Source organism: Mustela putorius, unplaced genomic scaffold (assembly GCF_011764305.1).
Source record: "Mustela putorius furo isolate JIRA1106 unplaced genomic scaffold, ASM1176430v1.1 tig00000083_pilon_pilon_pilon, whole genome shotgun sequence".
Taxonomy (NCBI): Eukaryota; Metazoa; Chordata; class Mammalia; order Carnivora; family Mustelidae; genus Mustela; species Mustela putorius.
In genome coordinates this window covers 26,671,854-26,697,047 of record NW_025421273.1, presented here as the reverse complement: position 1 = coordinate 26,697,047, position 25,194 = coordinate 26,671,854, and the positions used below count along the sequence as shown (strand labels likewise).

Here is a 25,194-nt window from a genome sequence, read left to right as displayed (position 1 = left end):
AAGACACCCAAGTGCTCAGAGCATTTCTAGCCACAACCTTACAGAGAATGTGTATCATCAATGGCCTCTGTGTGAGGAGCTCACTCTCAGGAATCTCAAATTACAATCCTCTCCAGAAAGAAGGTGCACAGCCAGAAAGAAAGCATAAGTACAGGAGATGGAGTAAATTTTCCTAAATAAGAGGAGGCTTCCGTGTGCTGTGCCAGTCTTCAGTAGGATATTGAAATGTTGCTTTAGGGGCACCTAGGTGGCTCAGTCTTTAAGTTCTGCCTTTGGCTCAGGTCATGATCCCAGGGTCCTGGGATTGAGCCCTGCCTCAGGGTCTCTGCTTAGCGGGAAGCCTGCTTCTCTCTCTCCCACTCCCCCTGCTTGTATTTCCTCTCTTGCTGTGTCTCTCCCTGTCAAATAAAATAAAAGAAGGAAGGAAGGAAGGAAGGAAGGAAGGAAGGAAAGAAAGAAAGAAAGAAAGAAAGAAAGAAAGAAAGAAAGAAAGAAAGAAAGAAAGAGAGAGAGAAAGAAAGGAAAGAAGGAAGGAAAAGCAAAGCAATGCTGCTTTAATGATACTCCCTTTCCAACATTTCAGACTCAACAACATACGCGCACTTTCTGTTTAATGCATTTGATACGGACCACAATGGAGCTGTGAGTTTTGAGGTGAGTCTTAAACCGTTTTTTAATATATGATTTGACTTTAGACACATGGGAAGAGATTTAGACTATTTACAAGGAAAATCTGAGTTGGTAGTTTGATAACTTTTTTTTTCTTTTTGAGACTTTTATTCTTTATTATTATTGCTATTGTTATTACTGAGCATGAGAGCTACCTTAACAGAATTGTGTGTATTACAATGTTGTTGACTATAAGTACAATGCTGTACAGCACATCTCTAGAGTTTATTCCTTTTCCTTAACTGAAGTTTTATGCTCATGGGTCACTGCTCATACCCCCTGCTCCAGCCACAACTGGACTCTAGGATTTGATTATTTAGATACTTCCTGTCAGTGGAATCACGCAGTATTTGTCTCTCTGTGATGGCTCAGTATGCCCTCAGTTTCATTCATGTTGCTGCATATTGCAAATAATCTTTTTCTTTTTAAAAATAAATAGTATATTCCATTATGTGTGTGTAAACCACATTTTCTTTATCCATTCATTCGTCTCTGGACATTTATGCTGTTTCCACAACTTAGCTGTTGTGAACAGAGCTATAATGAATATGGAAGTCTAATATCTTTTTGAGATCTTGATTTCAATACCTCTGGATAAATATCCAGAAGTGAGATTACCGAATCACATGGTATTTTTATTTTTAATTATTTGAGGAAGCTCCCTACTGTTTTCCATATAGTAGCTGCACACCTATGATTCCCACCGACAGTGTGCAATTGTTCCAATTTACTCACATCCCCAACACTTATCTTATATTTGTTGGATAATAGCCATCCTGATGGGTTGAGGTGCTACTTATTGTGGTTTTTATTTGTATTTCCCTGAAGACTGGGGATGTTGAGCATTTTTTTCATATACCTGGTGGCCGTTTCGATATATCCAGAGTAATGCACATTCAAGTCCTCAGCTTGTGTTTTAATTGGATTGTTAGATATTTACTATTGAGATGAAGGGCTTTCTTATATATTTTGGAGATAACCCTTTATCAGATACATGGTTTCCAAATATTTCCTCCCATTTTGTAGGTTGCTTTTTCACTCCACTGATTATCCTCTTGCTCAGAAGCTTTTTAATTTAGCACTTGCTTATTTACTCTTTGTTGCCTCTGCTTTTGGAATCATATCATGAAATCATTGCGAAGACCAATACCATGAAGTTTTCCCCCTCAGGTTTACTTTTAGGAACTTTATGGTTTCAGGTCTTATGTTTAAGTCTTTAATCTATGTTGAATTGATAATTGTATACAGGATAAGGTTAGGATGGAATTTCAATCTTTTGGGTGTGGTGATCCAGTTTTCCTAATACAATTTGTTGAAGAGACCATCCCTTCCCTTTCCCATTGTGTATTCTTGACATCCTTGTCAAAGATCACTTGACCATATATGTATGGATTTACTTCTAAGCTTCCTATTTTGTACCATTGGTCTCGATGTCTGTCTCTATGCCAGTAGCGTAGTGTTTGGATTACTATAGCTTTGTAATATACTTTGAAATCAGGAATCAGGATGCCTCTAGCCCTATTCTTTCTTAAGTATTGATTTGAATGTTTGTGGTCTTTTGTGGTCCCATATGAATTTTTTTCTACTTGTAGAAAATACCACTTGGGATTTTGATAGGGTTGTAGTGAATCTGCAGATAGGTTTGGGTGGTATGAATACTTTAACAATATTAAGCCTTACAACTCATGAACTTACTGTTTGTGTCTTCTTTGATTTCTTTCATTAGTGCTTTGCATTTTTTAGTACTTAAGCTTTTCACCTCTTTAGTTAAATTTATTCCCAGTTTTTTATTCTACTCTTTTTGGTGCTATTGTCAATGGGATCAGTTTCCTAGTTTTCTTCTCAGATAATTCATTGTTGGTGTATATTTGTATGTGATTTTGTATTTTGCAACTTTACTGAATTTATTAGTTCTAACAGTTTTTTGGTATAATTGTTAGAATTTTTTTATATATAATATCATTACACCTGATTTATCTTTCTTGCCTAATTTCTCTGGCTAGGAATTCCAGTATTCTGTTGAATAAAAGTGGCAATATTGAACGTCCTTGCCTTGCTCCTGATTTCACAGGGAAATCTTTCAGTTTTTCATCATTAAGCATGTTGTTAACTGTGGGCTGGTCATATATGGCTTTCATTATGTGAAGATGATTTCCTTCTATTCTTAGTTTGTTGAGAGTTTTTATCATGAATAAGAGTTCAACTTTGTCAAATGCTTTTTCTGCATCTGTTGAGATGATCATGTGATTTTTCTTCTTTATTCTGTTAATGTGGGATATCACATTAATTGATTTTTATATGTTGAGCCATCTTTCCATCAAAGGAATAAGGATACTTGGTTATGTTGTATGATCATTTTAATGGGTTGTTAGAATTTTCCGGGATTTTGTTGAGGATTTTGGATGTATATTTATCAATAATATTAGTCTGTAGTTATCTTTCCTTGTGATACCTTCATCTGGTTTTGGTTCCAGGGTACTGCTGACCTCATAAATGAGTATGGAAATATCCCTTCCTCTGCAATTGTTTGGAAGAGTTTGAAAAGGATTGGTATTAGTTCCTTAAATGTTTGGCAGAATTTACCAGTGAAGCCATGTGGTCCTGCTTTTTTTGTTGAGAGATGTTTTTGATTACTGATTCAATCTCCTCATTATAGGTCTGTTCAGACTTTCTATTTCTTTATGTTTCAGTCTTGGTAAGTTGTGTTTCTAGAAATTTATCCACTTTTTTTCTAGGCTATTCAGTCCATTGGACTACTCCAATGGACTGTTCATAATAGTATCAGGATTCTTTTGATTTCTATGGCACCAGTTGCAATGTTTCTTCTTTCACTTCTGGTTGTCTTATTAATTTGAGTATTTTCTTTTTGTTCTTAGTCTAGCTAAGAGTTTGTCAATTTTGTTTATCTTTTCAACCCCTTCATTCAGAAGCACTGGTGAAAATGTGGACTCGCAATTGGCATCTGAATTAGGGGAGGGCAGTCTTGTAGGACTGAGCCCTTAACCTGTAGGATCTGGCTGTATCTCCAGGTAGAAAAGGTCAGAGTTGAGTTAAATTATAGGACACCCAGTTGGTGTCAAAGAATTGCTTGGTTGTGTGGGGCAATTATACACACACACACACACACACACACACACTTCATTGGAATTGGCTGCAGAATCATAAATATGTATTATGTATAAGGGAAACAAGTAATTGGAGATGATTTACTTTGGGGGAGTAGAGGAAGGTGAATCTTATATGTGATCAGAAATTGCACTGAGTGACATGATAAGTGGCAGATGATAGAGTGGGATCAATAAGGAAAGGTAATGATAGGGCTGTATCAAGGAAGCATGCCCATGAATTGATGGAAAAGATATGAAGGACTAGCACAAGCTAGTTAAGGGTAAGCACTCAGGATGGAAAGCAGTGGAGAGTGAGTCAGAGGCAGAGGTTGGGAATGAAGAGAAAGCTTTTATAAATCACCTAGAAGTTAGAATACAAAGGAAAAAGGCCAAAAAGTAAGACTGGATGAGGAGGCAGAGTCCAGCTCCTGACCACTTAAGGCAGGATGATAAGGAGGCTGGATTCTCTTGCGGGAGGTGAGGAGTCCTTACGGAATTTTCAGCAGGAGAGTCATGGGATCAGGACTATGTTACTAGAAACAAGAAGTTTATTTAACAGCTATGTATTCCAAGAATTCTAACAGGAGCTAACTTAAACCCAAACTATAATTGAGGCATTGGTGATGAGAAGGAGAAGATGAGCTTAAGAGATATTAAAATTAAGTTGATAGACTTATTTCTCAACAAATTTTTCAAATTTGCCATGTTTCAAAGGGGGGAAGTCCAAGACAGCATCGCTGACTATGTAGGAACAAGGACGTTGAGGAATCAGGATGAGAGAAGAAAGCATCGCCTTCCAGGCTATCAGTCAGTGGCCCCAGGAGCAGGGTTCCCAGGGAAGCAAAGTGTCTCCTCGCATGTACTAAGTACTTCTGCAGACTGAGTGCACCTAAAATAAAGACTCTAGGCCAGGAAGCTCAACATGATATCTCTTATAATTAAACCATGAAAGAGCATGGCAGAGAGAAGAGTAGAAGCCAACAGTGACTGAGTAGAAGGTCCAGTAGACCAAGAAACTTGCAGTGGTAGAGGCAAATGCAGTTGGATTTGTCCTGGTTGTGGCAATAGCAATGGGGGACCTGTGGGAACATCACAGGTAACATCTGTAACATTTCCTCTGTGGATGGCAGTTTCAGATCACCCCATGATAATCTGGTCTTAGCATTTGCAGCACTTCAGCAACAAGATTAATTCCAGCACAGCCTTTGTGTAGCAATAACATTGAAGTCAATGGTCCCAGTTCACCTAATGAAATCTTTAATAGCTAGTTTGCAAAAACCGAATAGGGTAAAAAATACTAATGATTCCATTACTTGAAATTACTTATGTATCAGAAATGTCCCATCAATTACCTATAACACATTGTATCCAATTTCAGCATGTAAATTTAGTCTGGTGTTAATGATATGGGACCAGGCATAACATTGCTATTACAATATTTATGTAAAATGTTGGTAATTGTGATGAACATTGACTATAATTTGGGAAATTAGTTGTAATGACTATATATTATAAGCATGTTAGTAATATGTCTTTTCTTTAAAAGCAAACTAATGGCTGAATTAATAAATGTTAAATCAAAATAAAAAATAACTCTAGGCTATCATAATTATTTTTCTAAATCGATTAGCTACCTGGAAAGTCTCTAGCAAACAGAAATGATTAGGCAATGAACACATTTTGAGTAACAGTAGCATCTTGGGAGGTATAACAGAGACCATTCTGATTCTACAATAAAGAGAAAGGGAAGTTTTCTACTTAATTTTCTTAAACCCAAAGGTGCAGAGTGAATAGGACAAAGGAACAAGGGAGTGTGGTGGTGCCTGTGTCTAGCTCTGACTGGGCCTAATCCCTTCCTTGCCATTTAGGGACGGTGAGACCCCGGGCTGAGAATTTAAACCCTCTAGGCCTTAGTATTCATCTGTAAAATATCAGCAAGCAAAGCTACTCCACAGGGGAATGAAAGACTGAAAAAGTACTAATGTTAGTAAAGGACTTGGCTCAGTGTCTCGCACCAAACACACACTCAATATTTATGAGGTTATTACACAGCAGTTATTACATAAGATATTTTTCTAACAAAGCCGATTAATAACGACATTGGTCATCTTGTTAAACACTTATGTATCATTGAATGTATTCATTCAAAGGCTAGATGATTGTCTATGATGCTATGAAAGGTAATTCTGCATCTCACCATATAAGAAGCACTTACCGTATGTCAGTCACTAATACTAATAAGTGTTTAAAAATAGTATTAGCTATATACCGTAATAATAACTGACTCTTGTTTAGAACTCATTTGAATTCATGAGTCAGGCAATTGTGCTGAGTACACTATATGTACCAGATGAGTTCATCTTCATAGGTACCACCATTAACTCAATTTTAGGTCATTATTAACTCATTTCTAGCAAATGAAGAAAGGGAATCATGAAGAGGTTTAGTAACCTGCCCAAGGTCACACGGCTAAAACGTAGGAGAGCCAGGATTCAAACTCAGACAGTCTGGCACTGGAATGCATCTCTTAGCAACTGTTATCCTGCCTGAGAGGTGTACATAGATCCCCAACCCCTCATCTGAAATCCTTTGAGCCAGCTGAGTTCTGTCATTCACAGCCTTCCAGATTTGGAGAGGTAATACCCTGTGTACATTATTCCATATTATTTAATATCTCTGGTAGGGCCTGCAGCATGCGATAATCAAATGTGTAATATTCGTGCAGTGAAATAGGACACATGGTAAACATGGCAGGGACTGCTACTGATGACCTATGTCCAGGTGCTCTACTTGGTGATCTCACAAATAGGCCATAATCACAGCCTCTGGGGCAGTTAGGTGGATTCATGACTGAGATTTTACCAATGAGGTGTGAGTGGAATGACCCCATCTCCTTCCACTCTCTTCCTATCTGTGGGGACCAGCTCACGTATTTCAGCTGGCCCTGCAACAAAGTAGAAGGAGCCTAGATCTCTGAATGACTACAAGGAACAGTGCACTCTCCCCATATCACTGTGTGCGAATGACAAGTAAGCGTAAATCGTACTGAGCCACTAAGCTTTGGAAGTATTGGTATAGTTGTTCGTGCCCTCTGATTAATACGATATAGACAGATCAGATGATATAACTCATACATAGACTGATAGATGACAGATAGAGAATTAGAAATACATTATAAATAGTTTTATGTCAGTTCACTTCAAGTATTGGCACCAATGAGGTTCACACTAAAGTTTACGAACCAGGATCGAACCCCAGCTCTAAGTCTCTAACTCCTATGCTTTTAACCAGAGGTCATTGAACTTCTCTAAACAGAGCCAAATATAAGTATTTTGGCTTTGGAGGCCATACAGTCTCTATTGTACCTACTCAATCCTGCTGTGGTAGCCACAAACATTCCCAATGTATATGAGCATCCCTGCGTTCCATATTGTTTTGTCTACAAAACAATATGTGCCGTATTTGACCCTTCAGGCCATAGTTTTCCAAATCCCATTCTTTTTTTTTTTTTTTTCATCAGAGAGAGAGAGGGGGAGAGAGCGAGCACAGGCAGACAGAATGGCAGGCAGAGGCAGAGGGAGAAGCAGGCTCCCTGCTGAGCAAGGAGCCCGATGTGGGACTCGATCCCAGGACGCTGGGATCATGACCTGAGCCGAAGGCAGCTGCTTAACCAACTGAGCCACCCAGGCGTCCCTCCAAATCCCATTCTTAACCATTTCAGTAGACTGTCTCCTTCTGGGGACCTGAGCCACAATGTTTGTTAGATGACATTTAAAATAGCATTCTATGATCTGATTACTGAATATTATCACCAACATTCACAATCCGCTTTCAGACCATTCCATCCACAAAAATCACTGATCACTGGCACAATTGCTGGTTACACGATCAGCTCTGAACCTTTACCACCACTTCAACAATTACCATCTGCCAAACATTATCACCATCAGGGCAACACATACCTCTGAGTAGGTCCCAAATTGAAAGTTTACTTAAATTATTGAGGCTGACTTAAAATAATGTTTTCTTTGGAACAGTTCTGGAATAGCTATACCCGTTTCCTACGGAGACTGATGATTTGACATCAGAGCTACAGTTCAAAGCTTCAAGAAAACACCATTCACTGACAATCCAATTCATACTGAATAAAATATGAGTGGCACTGCCTGGAGATATTCTAAAGCTAAAAAGTAATCTCTTTGTCATTCATAGTGATGAGAAAATAATGTTTTCCTCCCAAATATCATTTATGGTTATGAGAAAACTTTCTTTCCAGGGATGAGTCAAATTAAACAGCTATTTTCAGGGTCCCTGGTGGCTCAGTTGGTTGAGCACCTGACTCTTGATTTTAGCTCAAGTCATGATCTCAGCCTCTTGAGATCAAGCCCCACATCAGAGTCTGCTTATCCTTCTCCTTCCCCTACCCCACTGCCTGCATGCTCTCTCTCTCTCAAAATAAATAAAATCTTTAAAAAAATAAGTAAATAGCTATTTTCTTTTGAGATGTCAAACATCAGTGGGAATTACTTAGGCAGTGTTACCAATAGGTATGAAAATTCTGATTTTATCACATTTATTAATCATTAGGGTTTATCTTTCTCATATCTCTCAACACATACACACACACTTACACAACCTGTACACATAATTCTGTTCTTCTTGTCTAGTACCCATTCAAGGGAACTATTGGAAGGAAAGTGAAAGGTAGGTTCAGAAGTCTTCTCATTTCATTTATACATTTAACAAATACTTATTGAGCATGACTACATGCCAAATACTCTCCAAAGTGCTGGCTGGGAACATAACAGTGAACAAATACACAAACCTCTGTCTTCGTGGAGCTTATATTCTCACATTTTCATATAATCCAACTGTTTCACAGTTCAGTCAGTTGCCCTAGGCCCCACCCATACCTTTTTGTTGATTCCCAGGGAATATGACCAGGCCACGTGTGTCCTGGTTTTTGCTTATCATCCATCATTCTGGCCTACTCCTTCCCTGTAGTCTTGCCTCGTCTTGCATGGGGGTACCCAGCTCCTCCTGCATTCGCTTACCACTTCCTGTCGGCCCCAAGGACGTATCTTTTAAATCCTTCATGGCACATGCTAGAATATAGGGTAACAGATTATTACAGGACAGACAAGAAAAGCATACAATAAATATCTTTCTCTGACAGACCACAGGTCAGCTTCTTTTTTAAAAAATTCATTTTTTAAATAAAGGTGGTTTTCCTTTTTCATTTTAGACCAGGTTTACTTTCACAGAAAAATTTCAAAGGTGGTACAGACTGTTCTCATATACCTCACATCCAGTTTCCCTATTATTAATATCATACATTAAAATAGAATACTTGCTACATGTAATGAACTAATATTGATGCATTATTCACTAAAGCCCATGCTTTCTTCAGATTATCTTGGCTGTTACCCAATGTCCTTTCTTTGTCCCACCATTCTATGTAGGATACCATATTAAATTTAGCCACTAGGTCTCTTTAGGCTCCTCTCAGATGTGCAGTTCTTCAGATATTCCTTGTTTGTGATGACCTTGTCAATTTTGAGGACTATGGGTCAGATGCTTTGTACATATTTGCTTGATTTTTTTCTCATAATTAGCCGAGGGATACATGTTCTGGGGAGAAAGGCCAAAGAATTAAAGTTCCAAGTAAATTTTATCAACAAGAGGTATGGTTGTTGACTTATACCTTGGTCACTTATTAGAAGTAGGGTTGGTCATTCCTCTCTGGAAAGCTACTCTTTTTTCCCTCTTTCCAAACCATACTCTTTGGAAGAAAGTTATTATGCACAGCCCATACTTTAGGATGGGGGAGTTACGTTCCACCTTCTTGAGAGTAGAATATAATTTACGTAATTTATTTGGAATTCTTCTGCCTGGGATATTTGTCTCTTCTCCTCCATTTATGGATTTTTTCAATAAGACATTTATATCAGTATGGACTAATGGATATTTATTTTTTCTTTTGAATTATAATCCAGTAAACCTCTATGTATTTTGTTGCTGAAATTGTTACAGCTTGGCAACTGGGAGCTTTTTAAGTCGACTACTGTGTTCCTTCAACATACTCCTATCATTGTGCTTGTTTCTTCTCTTTTGTTGTGTTTTTTCATCACACTCTTAATTTCTGGCACTACAAGATGCTCCAGGCTCATCTTACATCTTCCCTGCCCCAGGCCTAAATTAGTTTCCATTAACATCCAGCCTCTAGGGAAGCTCCAGAAATCTCTTCTCATCTAAAAAAACACATGCTTGTCAGTCACACACAGGATTCAAATCTAGATTCTACCACTTCTAGCTCTGATGCCTGGGGCAGGTTTCTCATTCTCTACACTGAATTTCTTCAATGTAAACTGGAAATAATCATGATACCTCATAAAATTGTTGTATGATTAAATGATGGGTTTAAAGACTCTTGAAAATTGCATGGCACATGGAAAATGCTCAGTTAATATTGGTGACCCTGGTTAACATCTCATCAGTCTCAGAGAGTTGATCTCTGTTAGTCTCACTGTTGCTGGACATGTAACTCTTGGGCTTCTTAGCTGATCTTAAAGCTTTTCAGAGTCACACATATATTTGCATACTGACACACTTGTATTTAAGAAGTTAGGGCTATTTTCTAATTCATTTATGAAGTAATTTTATAACAAGAATTATGTATTCCTGGCATTCTTAATATTCTACAAGTGTTATGAGGAAGAAAATGAACTGCAAATCACTCTGAGTTACTATTACACATCACCCTACAATTATGTCCTACAGTAGCAAGAAAGAAGATATGGCCTGTGTTAATTTCATACTGTTCTGTATAGCCACAGCCCATTGCTTCAATTCTAGTCAAAATGAGGCCTGTGCTTTGAGTCCCGGGGTCTGGGTTTGATTTTTAGCTCCCTCCTCACTGACTTATGCCTTGGCTTGGTCACTTGATTTCTCTGAGCATCTCTTTATAATATAAAGACAGCAATACCTACTCTCTATGGTTGCATGAGGCCGACATGAAATAACATACAGAAATTGCCTAACACACGCCCCACAAACATCCATAAACTATAATCATTATTACTATGAAATTTCAGTGTTCCCAGGACCTAGGATTTCTACTCCTTTCCTAAGGAAATAAGTCAAAATGATGGGAAACTGAAAACAATGTTTACACAGCATCACTTATAATAAAGAAAAAAAAATTTAATTCACTTACATAGCCACCAGTAGGAAATATGGTTAAGTAAATTACGATATATTCATATGACAAAGCAGTGTTTCAAACTCTATTTACAATCATTAGTAGGTGGTAAAATTAATTTAGAGATTAATGACAAGAATGGGTGAGTCTGGGGTGGGTATTAAGGAGGGCACGTATTTCATGGAGCACTGGGTGTGGTGCATAAACAATGAATCTTGGAACACTGAAAAAATAAAATAAAATTTTAAGAAAAGAATGTTTAAAAAATTAATAGAAGAGAAATAAGGACTTTCTAGTGTATATTTGTGTGTGTGTATGCTCTAGATTACCATTTAAAATGTAATTATTGTGGTTTGGGATCCAAAATGCTCAAAAACTACTGTGATAGTATCATTAGATTAAACCACATGAAATTACTATTCTTAACAAATATGATAAAAAAAAATTAGCAATTTGGGACACTTGGGTGGCTCAGTTGGTTGAGCATCTGACTCTTGAACTCAGCTCAGGTTTTGAATCTCAGGATTATGACTTAAAGCCCCACATTGGGCTTTATGTTAGGAGTGGAACCCACTTAAAAAAAAAATCAGCAATATCGTAAGGTTCAACCTAATATGTAGTTATTTAAGTGATGTCACAATGACTTTTCAGTGAAATGGGAAAATGCTTGTTATTTTAAGTGAAATATACATTATTATACATATATATATTATTACATACAACATATTATACATACATAAATATACATACATATTATACATATATACATTTTTGACCTTTACTATAAATATAGTATGCTTAAAAATTGGTAAGATTTCAATTTGCATAAGTGATAGGATTACGTGTGATTGCAATTTCTTCAGTATCACTTTCTGTAATTTTTATGTAAATCAAGCATATTTATATATACATTTATGTATTTATATCATTTTTGTTTAAAAATTTATTAATGTTTAATGGCCTCTAGAGCCAAAGAAGTTTCCTCTAACTTGTCTATCATCACCTTTTAAGACACTAAATCACCTAAATAGACCATATTATAGATCAAATGAGGTAAGTATATTATCCCTCCTGCATGATAAAATCAGGCCACAAATCTTAGAAAATTTCCTTATTATTTTTTAGACATATTAATACCTGATGCAATCTTCAGGTACTACCTGAGATTGTGTCTTTCAAATACTTTTGAAAGGAGGCTCAACTACTGTGGAAGTTTAACTCTAATCAGGGAGGTCATACCAGAGAAAATGAACCATCTTTAAAAATTTCAGAAAAATACATAAGCAAGAATAAAGTAAGAAATATACCAAACACATGCATGATTTTTCATACAGAATCTGTCACTGACTAGCGAATTAACATTTCTTACCATTGGTAAGTCACTTAATGTTGTTTTCCCAACTATAAACAGCACTGCTTGAGGCAAACATCCCCAAGAACATGATTAAAAGCCATGATATTCTGGGTGACAGGTAGGGAGGCAGGATGTTGGTTTGCAACCTCAGTAGTTCCTCTGGTGAAATTCCAAACTGGTCCCCTACACACAGAGAGCAAGGAGAGACTGAAGGAAGAGGCGGGCCACTCCAGAGTGGTAGGTAGCAGGTGTAATCAGTATGGGAACTTACCTATGAGGCTTGTCTTAGGCAACTGCAAGACAAGTAAGTCTCTGTACTGCCCACAAGAATCTTAAAAAATGTTATGGAGGCCTTAATGGGATTCAGTCACATATGTCTAGTTGGTCTCATGGCTACTTCCTTGAAGTGATTCCTTGTCCAGACATGGTGTGCAGATAGATCATACATTCTAAGGACAGGGGAGGGTTAAGAGCCTCAGATTGCCTGGGCCAGCTTGTGGGTCAGCCAGTGGTCATGTCCTTTTGATGAACTCCTCTGACAGAGGAAGACTAATGCTCCTGTCATAGCAACCAGAACTAAGGCACTAAGCAAAAATCTGGTAGATACCTACAAGGTCACAACTGATCAAGGATGGGATATTATAAAGTCAAATCTTTATGCCTTCTTCTTTTGCTTTGATCATAAGAGAATGAAAACCAGAATTCAGTATCCACCATTTTTGTGCATTAGGGAACACATGCAACCTTCTTTCACAGATAAAAGGTAATTATACAAAGTACTCTGAGAGGGCTTTTTGTTTGTTTTTTTGCCTTGTGACTCCTGTTTGATAGATTTCAGTTACCATTCAGAAAAGCATGGAGCGAAAACCACATAAGATACACTGAGTTTCTCATTTTCCTTTACCACAAGTAAGGAATCACTCTTCTTTTGAAGTAACTGTTTATTGATATCATCCTGCAAGATGGCATATTACAAGGTAGAGGGGTACCCAAGGTCTGTAGCTATTTTTTAATGGAAGTAGTTTTGCAATACATAGTACTTAAGGTGTAAATTAGCTGCCAGCTTGTAAATAAGGATATTTTTGTTTGCAAATAATAGAAAATCACATACTAACAAAAACAATATGATGACTTTATTGGCTCACAGAAAGAAAAAGTCCAGAGATATGGATGGCTACAACTGAGGGTGAGCTCTCCCATGGTCACAAAAAAGATGCCAGCATCAATTTGTCTCCAAGCTTAACTATTCATGTTGAGCAGACGTGGACTGGGTTCAGTTGTATGCCAACCACAGATCCAAATGCTTTGACCAAAGGGATAATATGTACCTCTTGATTTGCTCTGGTCACAGCTCTATCACTAGAGCCAGAAGTGGAGAGCACTTCTGCAGAACTGGATGAAGCACCAAATGGAAATTAGTAAGAGCTTAGTAGGAAAGCAATCAACAAAAGTCCACATGTGACTTTTTTTCTTTTAAAGATTTTATTTATTTATTTGTCAGAGAGAGAGAGGGAGAGCGAGCGAGCACAGGCAGACAGAATGGCAGGCAGAGGCAGAGGGAGAAGCAGACTCCCTGCCGAGCAAGGAGCCCGATGCGGGACTCGATCTCAGGACACTGGGATCGTGACCAGAGCCAAAGGCAGCCGCTCAACCAACTGAGCCACCCAGGCGTCCCTCCACATGTGACTTTATTTTTTTTTTTTTAAGATTTTATTTATTTATTTGACAGAGAGAAATCACAAGTAGATGGAGAGGCAGGCAGAGAGAGAAGGAAGCAGGCTCCCTGCTGAGCAGAGAGCCCGATGCGGGACTCGATCCCAGGACCCTGAGATCATGACCTGAGCCGAAGGCAGCGGCTTAACCCACTGAGCCACCCAGGCATCCCCACATGTGACTTTAAATAAAAGTTACTTTGATCTGCTGTTTGGTGATAGGACCAATGCCATTGATGATTTCTGTAGTCCAGTGGTTCACAAAGTGTGATTCCTGGACCAACAGTATCAGTATCCCCTTGGAATTTGCTAGAAATATATATTCTTACACCCTGACCTAGACCTAATGAATCAGAATCCTGAGGGTGGGACCCAGCGATCTGTGTTCTAGCAAGCCCTCCAGAGGATCATGTGGCAAGCTAAGTTTTGAGAACCAATGCTCTAAGCATGTCTTCAAAGACCTTGTATCCAGCCCCCCTTTTCAGTTAAGAGAGTATGACTATTACTTCATGATTTGAAGCAACAGATAAGGTTTATATTGATAACCATCAACCTCATCAGGTCTTTAAAAACTGTCCAGCAATCTTTCTCTGACAAGCCTACCTTCCCATACTTGGCAGTGACCATTTCATAGCTTCTAAAAAGCCACAGTTTATAGTTTGCCAGTTGTACATTGCACCTTAATTCTTGATTACAGTGTGTTATATATTTCAGGTTTATATATATTATAACAACTTTCCAGGAGATAGCACAGATTATTTTGAGGGATATCCATCTTTGGGTAATTTGCACAAGTCACCTGATTATCTAGTACCATGACTGCCTACTTCTTTCCTTTAACCCTTGATTCTTGCCCTCTCTACAACACCCTTCACTCCCAAGCAGATGACACCCATTGAAGCTGCCAGGTGGGGACTCACTTACCTTCCCGCTCTTATCAGCTACTGGCATCCACAGCCTGTTCTCTTGTTTCCTTGTTAACTGAGGAAACACACCTCCTCCTCCCACAGCTCGGACCCTCCACCTAAACTTGGATCCCTCCCACCTTCTCAGAATAAGCTCCTCTCTTGCACTACCTCCCTCCCTCACACACACACACACTTTAGTAATCTTCTCTTCATAGATGGCTCCCTCCAGTAATCAAAGTACTCATCTTCAAAAATCTCTCCTGTGATCCCATATTCCTCTTCAGATGTAGCCACTTTTATATCATCGTGGCCAGCCAGGAGTCATGAGTTTGCTACCTAGTCTCCATCACTGTTTGCTTCTTCTACTGCATGCAAAGTTCTCACATCAGTCACTGCTGACCTCCGTATTGCTCCATATTGAATGAACACTTTCATTCCCCAGCAGCATCTTGTATGAACCACCCTTTTCTAGGAAAATGAACTCATGTGACCTCTCATACTTATTTTCAAGATCCCTTGCCAGCTTCCTTTCTCTCTGCCTACCTAATTCTACAATTCTTTGTAGCCTTCTCTTGAGTTCTCGTTTTCTCTCACTTTACATTTTTCCCTGAATAAAGATGGGAAGTAGGTTATGCTTATCTGGTTATCACAGCAGGATTTGTTGAAAACATGACTTTTTTCCCCATTGCATGGTCTTGGCACCCTTGTCGAAAATCAACGGTCACAGATGTTTATTTCCACATTCTCGATATTATTGCACTGGTCTATATGTCTATTCTTATGCCAATGTGGCACTTTAGATTTGTAGTGAGTTTCGAAAGTGGAGTTTGAGCTAATTTTGTTTTTCTTTTCCATATTGTTTTGGCTATTTGGGGCCCTTTGCAATTCCTATGAATTTGTAGATCAGCTTTTCCTTTCTGCAAGAAAGTCAGTCAATGGTTATTCTTGATAAATTTTTTTAGTAAAATGAGAATTGTATACCTTCTTAGCATAATTAAAGTCACTCTCGTGCTTAAAGTAGAAACACTAGAAACAGTCTTATTAAATTCAGTAACAAAATAAGGATAGCTATTATTATTATATAATATTGTCTTGTATATATTATTCACTACAGTTAGAAAAAAAGAAAGTAATTAAAAATATAAAAATTGGAAAGAATAGGTAAAATTAACTCCATTTGCAGCTAATATGATTGCATCCATGAAAAACCCAGGAGACTCAATGGAAAAACTATAATAAACAACAGAAACACTTAGTTGGCAGCATACACAATCATACAGAAGTAATAGCTTTTGTATATCCAAACAAAACCAAAAGCGTCTACATCCTAATTTCTGGAACTTGTGAATATGTTACCTTACATGGTAGAAGGAGCTTTGCAGGTGTGAGTAAGGATCTTGAGATGGGAGATCATCCTGGATTACCTAAGTGGGTCTAATGTAATCACAGGGGTCCTTGTAAGAGGGAACAGGAAGATCAGAGTAAGAAGAGAAAGATATGACAAGGGAAGCAGAGACTAAAGTGATGTGCTCCGGAGATGGAGAAAGGGGTCATAAGCCAAACAACAAAAGTGGCCTCTAAAAGCTAAAAAAAAGACAAGAGAGCAAACTCTCCCTCTATATCCCCAGTGCTCTCCCATTTTGATCCAGCCCAGTGAAATCCATTTCAAGACTTCTCACCTGCAGAACTATAAGATAATAAACATGTATTATTTCGAGTCACTAAAGTTGTAGTAATTTGTTACAGCAGCAGAACACTGATAGGTTCAGTGACCAAAATGACTTGCACAAGGGCAAGGTCTCTCATAGTCTTGATTAGGAAGTCTCAACAGCATGCAGTTGTCAATTCTGCCAAAGTTGATTTGTAAATTTACCTCAAATCCTATAAAGACCCCAACAGGTTATTCAAAATTCATGTGGAATATTAAAGCAAGAAAAAAAATAGAGAAAAAAGTTGAAAAAGAAGACCTTCCAGGAGGAAATAGCCCTAACAGCTGTTAAGATTACTAAAATGCTTTCATAATTGAACCAATGTAATAGAGGTAATAAACAGATTTACTAGTGAAATAAAATTGAAACTTCAGAAATATAGACAAATACATAAAAGATTTAAGGATATGATAAATCTTAACCTCAAATCAGTAGTTAATAATAGTGTGAAACCAGACAACTATCTAAAAACAGTGGATAAATTCCAAGCAAATAAGGATTTGAATGTTAAAAAGGTAAACTTCAGAAGTGGTAGGAAGAAGTACGGGAACACCTGTCTATTACTTCAAATGGGGAAGACCTATTCAATATGACATAAATCAAAAGACATATATTAAAAGACTGACAAATATAAAAATAAAAAAATACCTACCTTGCATAAATAAATATAAGAAAAATCAAAAGCAATGACAAACTACAAACAACACTTGAATGCATATCCCAGACAAGGGATAATTTCACTAATATGTGAAGAGTTTTTATAAATTGAGACATTTGTGAAAAATATGTTCAAATTTATTTGGGATACAAATATAAGTAATCTGAGAAATAGTTTTCCATAAAATTGAAAAACATTGAAGTTTGATACTATACAGTATCGGCAAGCTATAATATCCTTATACATAAAAATACTCTCATATAGATTTTGAGAGGGGAACTGGGGTGCAATTCAGAAGCAATTTTGTTCAAATGCTTTAACCCAGAAATCTCACATCTAAGCATTTATTCTACAGATATTTTTGCTCAAGTATGACTTATATACATATAAGGTCACTCTTTGTAAAATTGTTTTAAATAAAATTGGAAATCTTTCAATTCTTATCAGTGGAAGAGTGGTTAAATAAACTATGATACATTCATATGTAATTATGCAACTGTGAAAAAGACTGAATTATTCCTAAGATTGTTAAGGGTTGGGGGGCGGGGAATAAAGGTACAGGACAACCTGTCAGACTACTTTCGTGAAGGGATGTGTGGAACACATATCAATAAATATGCCTCATACTTACATATGCACAATAACTCCTTGGAAGTAATCCAGGAAGCTACTAATGCAAGCTGCCCAAGGAGAAAGAAAAAGGGTATCTGGTGTCCAGGAATGGAAAATTTTTACCAAACCTCTTACGTATTGTTAAATTTTGAACTATGTGAATGTTACCTAATTACAAAGTTTTAAAAAATCATGAAAATTAAGAAACTGGGACAGGAAAACAATTATAAGATGATAGAATATAGAAATGGAGAGAGAAAATGCAAATTCACCCAGAAGGCCACTGCTACCTGCCCCTTGGACTCTTCCATTCCATGTACCAGTGGATTATTAGATCTGTGTAAGCTCAGAAACACCACGTTGTGATGGTAGCTCTGCTCCACGTGACAACAAATATATAGGAATTGTTCAAATTTGAACAAGTTCAAGCAAACCAGCCTAATTTACTTGGTAAACACATAACCAATGCCTTTGCTAGACTTTGTTAAAGCTTAACTATTTTAATCCTCACAAAAACTTTAAGAAGTATGTATGGTAATCCCCATTCTACAGATATGCAAACTGAGGCAAAGGGAGGTTAAATGGTCAGAGGACACAAAGCTATCAAGCAACATAAGTGGAATTTGAGGTCAGGCAGTCTGGCTTCCAGCTCCATGCTATTGACCATGTGTGTTATAACTTGAAGTTGACCCATATCTTAAAGACAGACTAGCAGATCTTTTTTCATGGGAAATAAGCTATGTATGTGCTTGTATTTCATAACGTACAGTGTTAGAAGATTCTTTTCCGTAAAAGAAATTATTTGCAATTGTGATAGAAAACCAGTATCACTTAGAGCATGCATCTTGCTGTTTGGGTGTCTGTCCTCATAACATTTTCAGTTTCATAGGTGATTTAAATCACAGTCCCCAAATCAAAGATGAGAACGTTAAAGCTAAGGAGTGGTTTATGCCCATGGAGAACTCTAAGAAACAGAAGACCAAGAACACATTATCTTGCTAAATAATGGTTAAAAAATCCAGAGGGCTGTAATCCTTGCTTCCATCATTTGAGAAAGACTTTTATCATAGTCAGTGTTTTGTTTTTTTTTTTTTAAGAAATGTCATATCAAATTATGCTTTTATGTCTTTTTTTAGGATTTCATCAAGGGTCTTTCCATTTTGCTCCGGGGAACAGTTCAAGAAAAACTCAACTGGGCATTTAATTTGTATGACATAAATAAAGATGGCTACATCACTAAAGAAGTAAGAAATGCCACACCAATACAACTCTCCTTTGGACTGTTTCCATTTTTCTTTTCTAACTATATATGTTAAACAATTGAAATTATTAATTTGAAAATTGTGTTTTTAGGAAATCTGAAGTATTTTACATGGTGGTGGTGGTAGTGAAATACTCTAATAAAAAACTTGCTATGGATAGGAATAGTTTATGGTGCATATATCTTCAAAGTAAATATAAAACACATAAGGATTGTATTCCTGTTTCCTAACGGCATTCAAATAAATACTGTAAATTGGATAAAGGCTGTGGTTGGAATCAGGAAGAAAATGTATACATACCGTGCTCAAATATTTGGCCTGTGACCTTTTTTCTCCCAATATAACATGGAAACAAATACAATTTTAAAATTACCGAGACTGCAATTACCTATATTGCATAGAACTTAACCTGAAGGGAGTAATGGGGCCCCCAAACACTGTCAGCCAGGCTACCCAAGAAAAAAGGCCCACAGACCAAATTAAGAAACTCCTATCAATGGTTTATTAAACTAGTATAAAACGCAGTGAGAAGGGAAAAGGGATGGGGTAAGTTAACAAATTTAGGATAGGGTCCAAATGAGGTTAAAAGACATTACATGAATCCTGGGGGATGCTCAATGTTCATAACGTCCCTTCTCACTGACTCACTTGCTTTTCCTGAAGTTGATTTGAGCATGAGGCCCCTCAAACAAAAGGGACCCTGGGCAATTACCTGACCTTACTGAGACAGACACAGGGACAAATGTATCTGACCACAGGTAGAGTATGACAGTTAGCCTGATTGAAGGCCATAGGTTTTGTGTTTTTTGAGCAGGAGATACATGGGGCCAGAATATTTCTCACCAACAGATGGCTAAAGTAAGACCTCATGAATATTAAGTGCTTCTGAGTATTGAGCATATCCTGAACAGCTAATGCCTCTTGTAACTGGTGTACAGTAATACAGTAAATATTTAGTAGCTGGATGCCCTGGAGATATTAGGTACCTCTTGGCCCTTCAATTCCTTTCTATCTCTATGTTTAACACAAACATGCTGATCTTACATGTGCCACATCTCCTGAATTCTGCTTAAATCAGATAAAATTCTTGCTTCTTATCTAAACTCAAAACATCTTAAAATGTTTTACCCATGAAGTATAAATTATAAACAACTTTATCATTAATAACAATTGAATTCTCTAAAAAGTAAATGTAATATTACATCAGTATTACCAATTTAATCTAGACGTTTACATGGAAATTTCAATATGAAGAAAACAAATGTGAAACAATAAACCTGCATGTCTGAGTAATTAGATATTATTTTTACCAAGATTGGAAATGACAAGTCAAACTAGATTTTATTTTAATTAAAAAATTAATGAAATTTCAAGGGATTTCCCAGGCATACATACTATTTTGACTAAACTACATGTGTAATTTCTTAATTTAAAGCCATAGTAGGAAAAAAAACAAGGAAAATCCTAATAAGCTTTGAAACCTATCAGTTAGTTTAGCGTAATGCTCATGATACAGAGTTCCTTCTCAGTAAAAGGAAACTGATAATCAACATATAAGATATATAATATGGGAGCGCCTGGGTGGCTCAGTGGTTTAAGCCGCTGCCTTCGGCTCAGGTCATGATCTCAGGGTCCTGGGATCGGGTCCTGCATCGGGCTCTCTGCTCGGCGGAGAGCCTGCTTCCCTCTCTCTCTCTCTGCCTGCCTCTCCATCTACTTGTGATTTCTCTCTGTCAAATAAATAAAATCTTAAAAAAAAAAAAAAGATATATAATATGTAACGCAATAAAACAAGGTAAGTCTATAGGAAGTCTATGGAATTCTAAACATTAAACCAGATCATTCTTTTCCTTTCTTGGATATGTAGGAATTTACTTCCTTTTGAAATCAAGATCAGAATTAATTCTTACGCTCTGACCCTGCTGCTCTTAAGGCACGAAACAGTTGGCTTTTCCCCTGGAACAACCAAAAGGCACTTAATGGGAAAAAAAAAAAAATTCAAAATAGAACAGGAATAATCTGTCAGAGTGGTTTCTTCATTCAGTGCAAACAACCTCATGTGAGCACCTTTTACTTTTCAGGAAATGCTTGATATAATGAAAGCAATATACGATATGATGGGTAAATGCACATATCCTGTCCTCAAGGAAGATGCTCCTAGACAACACGTCGAAACATTTTTCCAGGTAGGGATGCTAGTAGAAGTCAGAGACAGAGTGAAAACGAGTAAATGTCCTAATGCTTGCAAAGTATCACAATAATTCAAAAGAATGCAAAAGAAAAAAAAAAACCTCTTACTGAAAGGGATAAAACAATAGAATATTAACCATCATGTTAATTTCATAATTTTGGTTTTGAATTTATTAGAATACTGATAACCACAGTTATTGAACATTCACTATATCCTAAACAGAACACTAAGAAATCGCTGTTTTACATGTTTTTATGTTTGTTTTCAATAAATTCTCAAAAGAATCCTTATGGTTATAAATCCTTTTTAGTCTCAATTTATAGATGAGAAAACCAAGGCTCTGAAAGTGTCCACAAACTGGTCACCACATGGTACTTGAAAAGGGAACAGACTAACAGCAGTTGGCCATAGGATTCTTACACTAAGAAAGGACTAGCTCGTGTTCTGAAGCAGTTCTTCCCTATGAAAAGAGGCTGGTGGACTCTTCAACAGCTTCAGCTATGAGGGTATCAAGGGAGGTTATCAAGGGAGAAGTCTGAATAGTGTTTTGTTCTTTTCTTCCTGAACAGAAAATGGACAAAAATAAAGATGGAGTTGTTACCATAGATGAGTTCATTGAAAGTTGCCAAAAAGTAAGTAATCCCTTTTGTTTTTAGAATAGCCAGACTAAGTAGAGTCAGCTAGTCACCATGAACTGAGCAAAATACAAAGCTGACCTAACCTTACCACTTGTACACAGCTGAGAGAAGCCTACCACTCTGAAAACCGGCATCAATTTATAATTCAAATAATTTACATTTAAAGAGTGCCTACCCTGAGGAGAACTATGCAGAAACCCCTAAACATACAATGTTACACATACACTGCATTTTTCTTTCCTAAATCCTTTAGAGAGTATTTATCACTGAGGGTTAAAACATATGTGAAATTCGAACTGCTCTTTTTCCACACTGAGCATATAACGTATTATCTCCATAGACTGAGAATTCCAGTACAGCAAAGTATACATCACAGGCCAAGTGTACAACCAGTTTCTGCGGAGAACACATTGCTTTACTGTATGAGCACCAGAAATGGCTTTTTGGTTGAACCAGTAATGGTCTTCAGTCATAAAAAATAAAGAGTGGAAAATTCAGAGGGGAAATCCAAAGTGGCTTTCCATCATCTGGTGGGAGATCAGTTTTAGCTTATCTATAATTATTTGACTTGATGCATGGGTGGAGCATTAAGAATTACTAAGATTAAGAATTAAGAATAAACACTTTAAAATAAAATATAGAGACAATGAGGTTAGTTGATACTTTAGCTTTTTTAATTTTTGAATTGATACACTTTCCCTTTCTTGGTTTCTGCTTGCTTTCCAACTCATATTTTGACATGGTGGTCTTTAAGAGCATTAAGTTGGTGCCATCAGTCTGCTGGGGCTGTTCCTTTGCTTCTAGCCCCAGAAGTTAGCACAAGGTCAGCTACTATTTACCATTACTATAAGCAGCTCACCAAGTGCCATTCACAATTTCCAAGTGCCCCTATAATGCACAGAGTTTATCCCCTGGTTTCTAAGGAATATGCTAAATTGAACACAACCACGGGCCAAAGGTGGCTCTCAAACAATCCCTTCCCTGGCAATTTTTAAAGGCTCCTAAAGGCCCCACAGACCCAGAGAGAGAGGTGAAAGGACTATAGACAGGTCTCCCAACCCCCAAACTCCAATCCTGAATGGAGTTGGCTCTTAGCTCACACACAAACCCTGTTTCCTTCTACATGTACAAGGCTCTGTGACTTGGCCTACGATCTACCTGGAATCCCCAAATTTGCTTGTGCTCACTTATTTTTGGTCCTACCCTCAGCGCCTCTCTACTGTCCATTCTGGCATTCCAATTTGAGAAATATTCTCTATTAACAGAAGTAAGATTCAAATGAAATATTTAAAGCCTGCAGATTCAACAAAATGTAAAATGGGCTCTCCATACTTATCTCTATGGAAAATGAAAGGATGGTATTTATATTTGCAAACACTTAGTATTTGAGCTTTTGGTTTAAGCAGTAGTGGGGGAGGCAGTACTTAGAGGCAAAACAGTGTACTTTCCCTTGCAGAGATACTTAATTTAATCCCACTGTGCTTCTCCCTTACAGGATGAAAACATAATGCGCTCCATGCAGCTCTTTGAAAATGTGATTTAACTTGTTAAAAGCATCCTCAATCAAACAGACAAATGTGAACTATTCTACCACACTTAAAGTTGGAGCTACCACTCTTAGCATAGATTGCTCAGCTTTACACTGAGGCATATTATGCAAACAAGCTTTGTTTTAATATAAAGCAATTCCCAAAAGATTTGAGTTTTCCAGTTACAAATTTGCATCCTTTTCATAATGCCACTGAGTTCATGGGATGTTCTAAGTCATTTCATACCCTGTGACTATTCCAATTAGAATCTGGCATATAGTTTTATTGATTCTTTAGCCATGGGATTATTGAGCTTTCACATTATCAGTGATTTTAAAATATCAGTGGTTTTTGCTACTCAACCGGATGTATTCAGCCCCAGGATTTTAAATGGTTTTCTAAAATATTGGCATCTGCATTTAATTTCCAGAAATTAATTTTCATGTTTGTATGCTGTAATTCCATTTATACACTAAGTAAACAAGATTACTATAATTAAAAAACAAACACACAGTCCCAGTTTCTATGGATTTGCTGCCTTCTGTTAAAGATATTCATTTATCTGGCATTTTTTATAACATGAAACAAATTAGTTCATCACCAGATGTCAGCATATGCCTAATAAAGCTTATTTAATAAGCATTTCTTAATTTTTCATAATACATATTATAGCCAAGGCCTACCTGATGTATATAATTTTGGATTTGTCCAATCCTACAGGTTGACTGTTTTCTATTGTGTCATTATGTGGAGGTCCCAGAAGGTGTGGAACAAAGCAAAGATGTTCATAGGTATATGCAAAGGGTCAAGATATCTGCCCTCTGTTACATGGTAATACTTAATGCCAAGTAATCCCTAACAGCATTGAAGGCCTATTCCATCCCCTTTCTCTTGACTCCTTCAAGGTACCTTTGTTTTACATGCCATTCAGGGCCAAAGAGACCTGGACTACCCCCATGCCTACAGAGGACAGAGAGAAAGCAGAATTCAGTTTGAAACCATCAGTGAGTCCATTCTATCCAGAACTACCATACCAAAACTTCACTGAAAATGAAAATAAATGCTAAGCAATTTACGTGGACTGTATTATGATTTTGCTCATCATAGAACTCCAACAATTCAGATTCTTTTTGCTGATCATAAGCCAAAATCATAAAGTTGCCACAACACTACTAAGGATACAAACACCCTCCCTGTTTTGCAGAACTCTCATAAAGAACAAGAAGCTACAGTAGGAGGAAATCTGCAACTGTTTTTGCAACAATAAATCAGGTTATCTATTCTGGTGTAGAGATAGGATGTTGAAAGCTGCCCTGCTATCACCAGTGTAGAAATTAAGAGTAGTACAATACATGTACACTGAAATTTGCCATCGCGTGTTTGTGTAAACTCAATGTGCACATTTTGTATTTCAAAAAAATAAAAGCAAATAAAATGTTTATAACTCTACTGGTCTGTGTTATATGCATTTATTTCAACAAATTTTATAAATACTAAATTAAAAATGCTGTGTTTTTCTTATGGCACTGGAGGATTGTACATATCTTTGCCTTATGGTGGCGCTAAGTACGCTGGAGAAGAGTAAAAGCAGGTGCTCGTTTTAGCTTAATATGATCTAAGGATGTGACAGGTGAATAGAGACCC

General features: G+C 37.2%; 1 protein-coding gene across 4 annotated transcripts in view; it reads left to right on the top strand.

The window, feature by feature from the left end:
• The window catches only part of KCNIP4 (potassium voltage-gated channel interacting protein 4), a 1,128,645-nt gene extending 1,103,645 nt beyond the window's left edge, over positions 1-25,000 (top strand). For all 4 annotated transcript variants that reach the window (XM_004762695.3, XM_004762691.3, XM_004762693.3 and 1 more), the window contains 5 exons: positions 584-654; positions 19,067-19,174; positions 21,274-21,378; positions 21,953-22,015; positions 23,517-25,000. In XM_004762695.3, the coding sequence (XP_004762752.1) occupies positions 584-654; positions 19,067-19,174; positions 21,274-21,378; positions 21,953-22,015; positions 23,517-23,564 (395 nt within the window). In that variant the 3' untranslated portion in view covers positions 23,565-25,000. The remainder of the gene's footprint in view (positions 1-583; positions 655-19,066; positions 19,175-21,273; positions 21,379-21,952; positions 22,016-23,516) is intronic.
• The last annotated feature ends 194 nt before the right edge of the window (positions 25,001-25,194 follow it).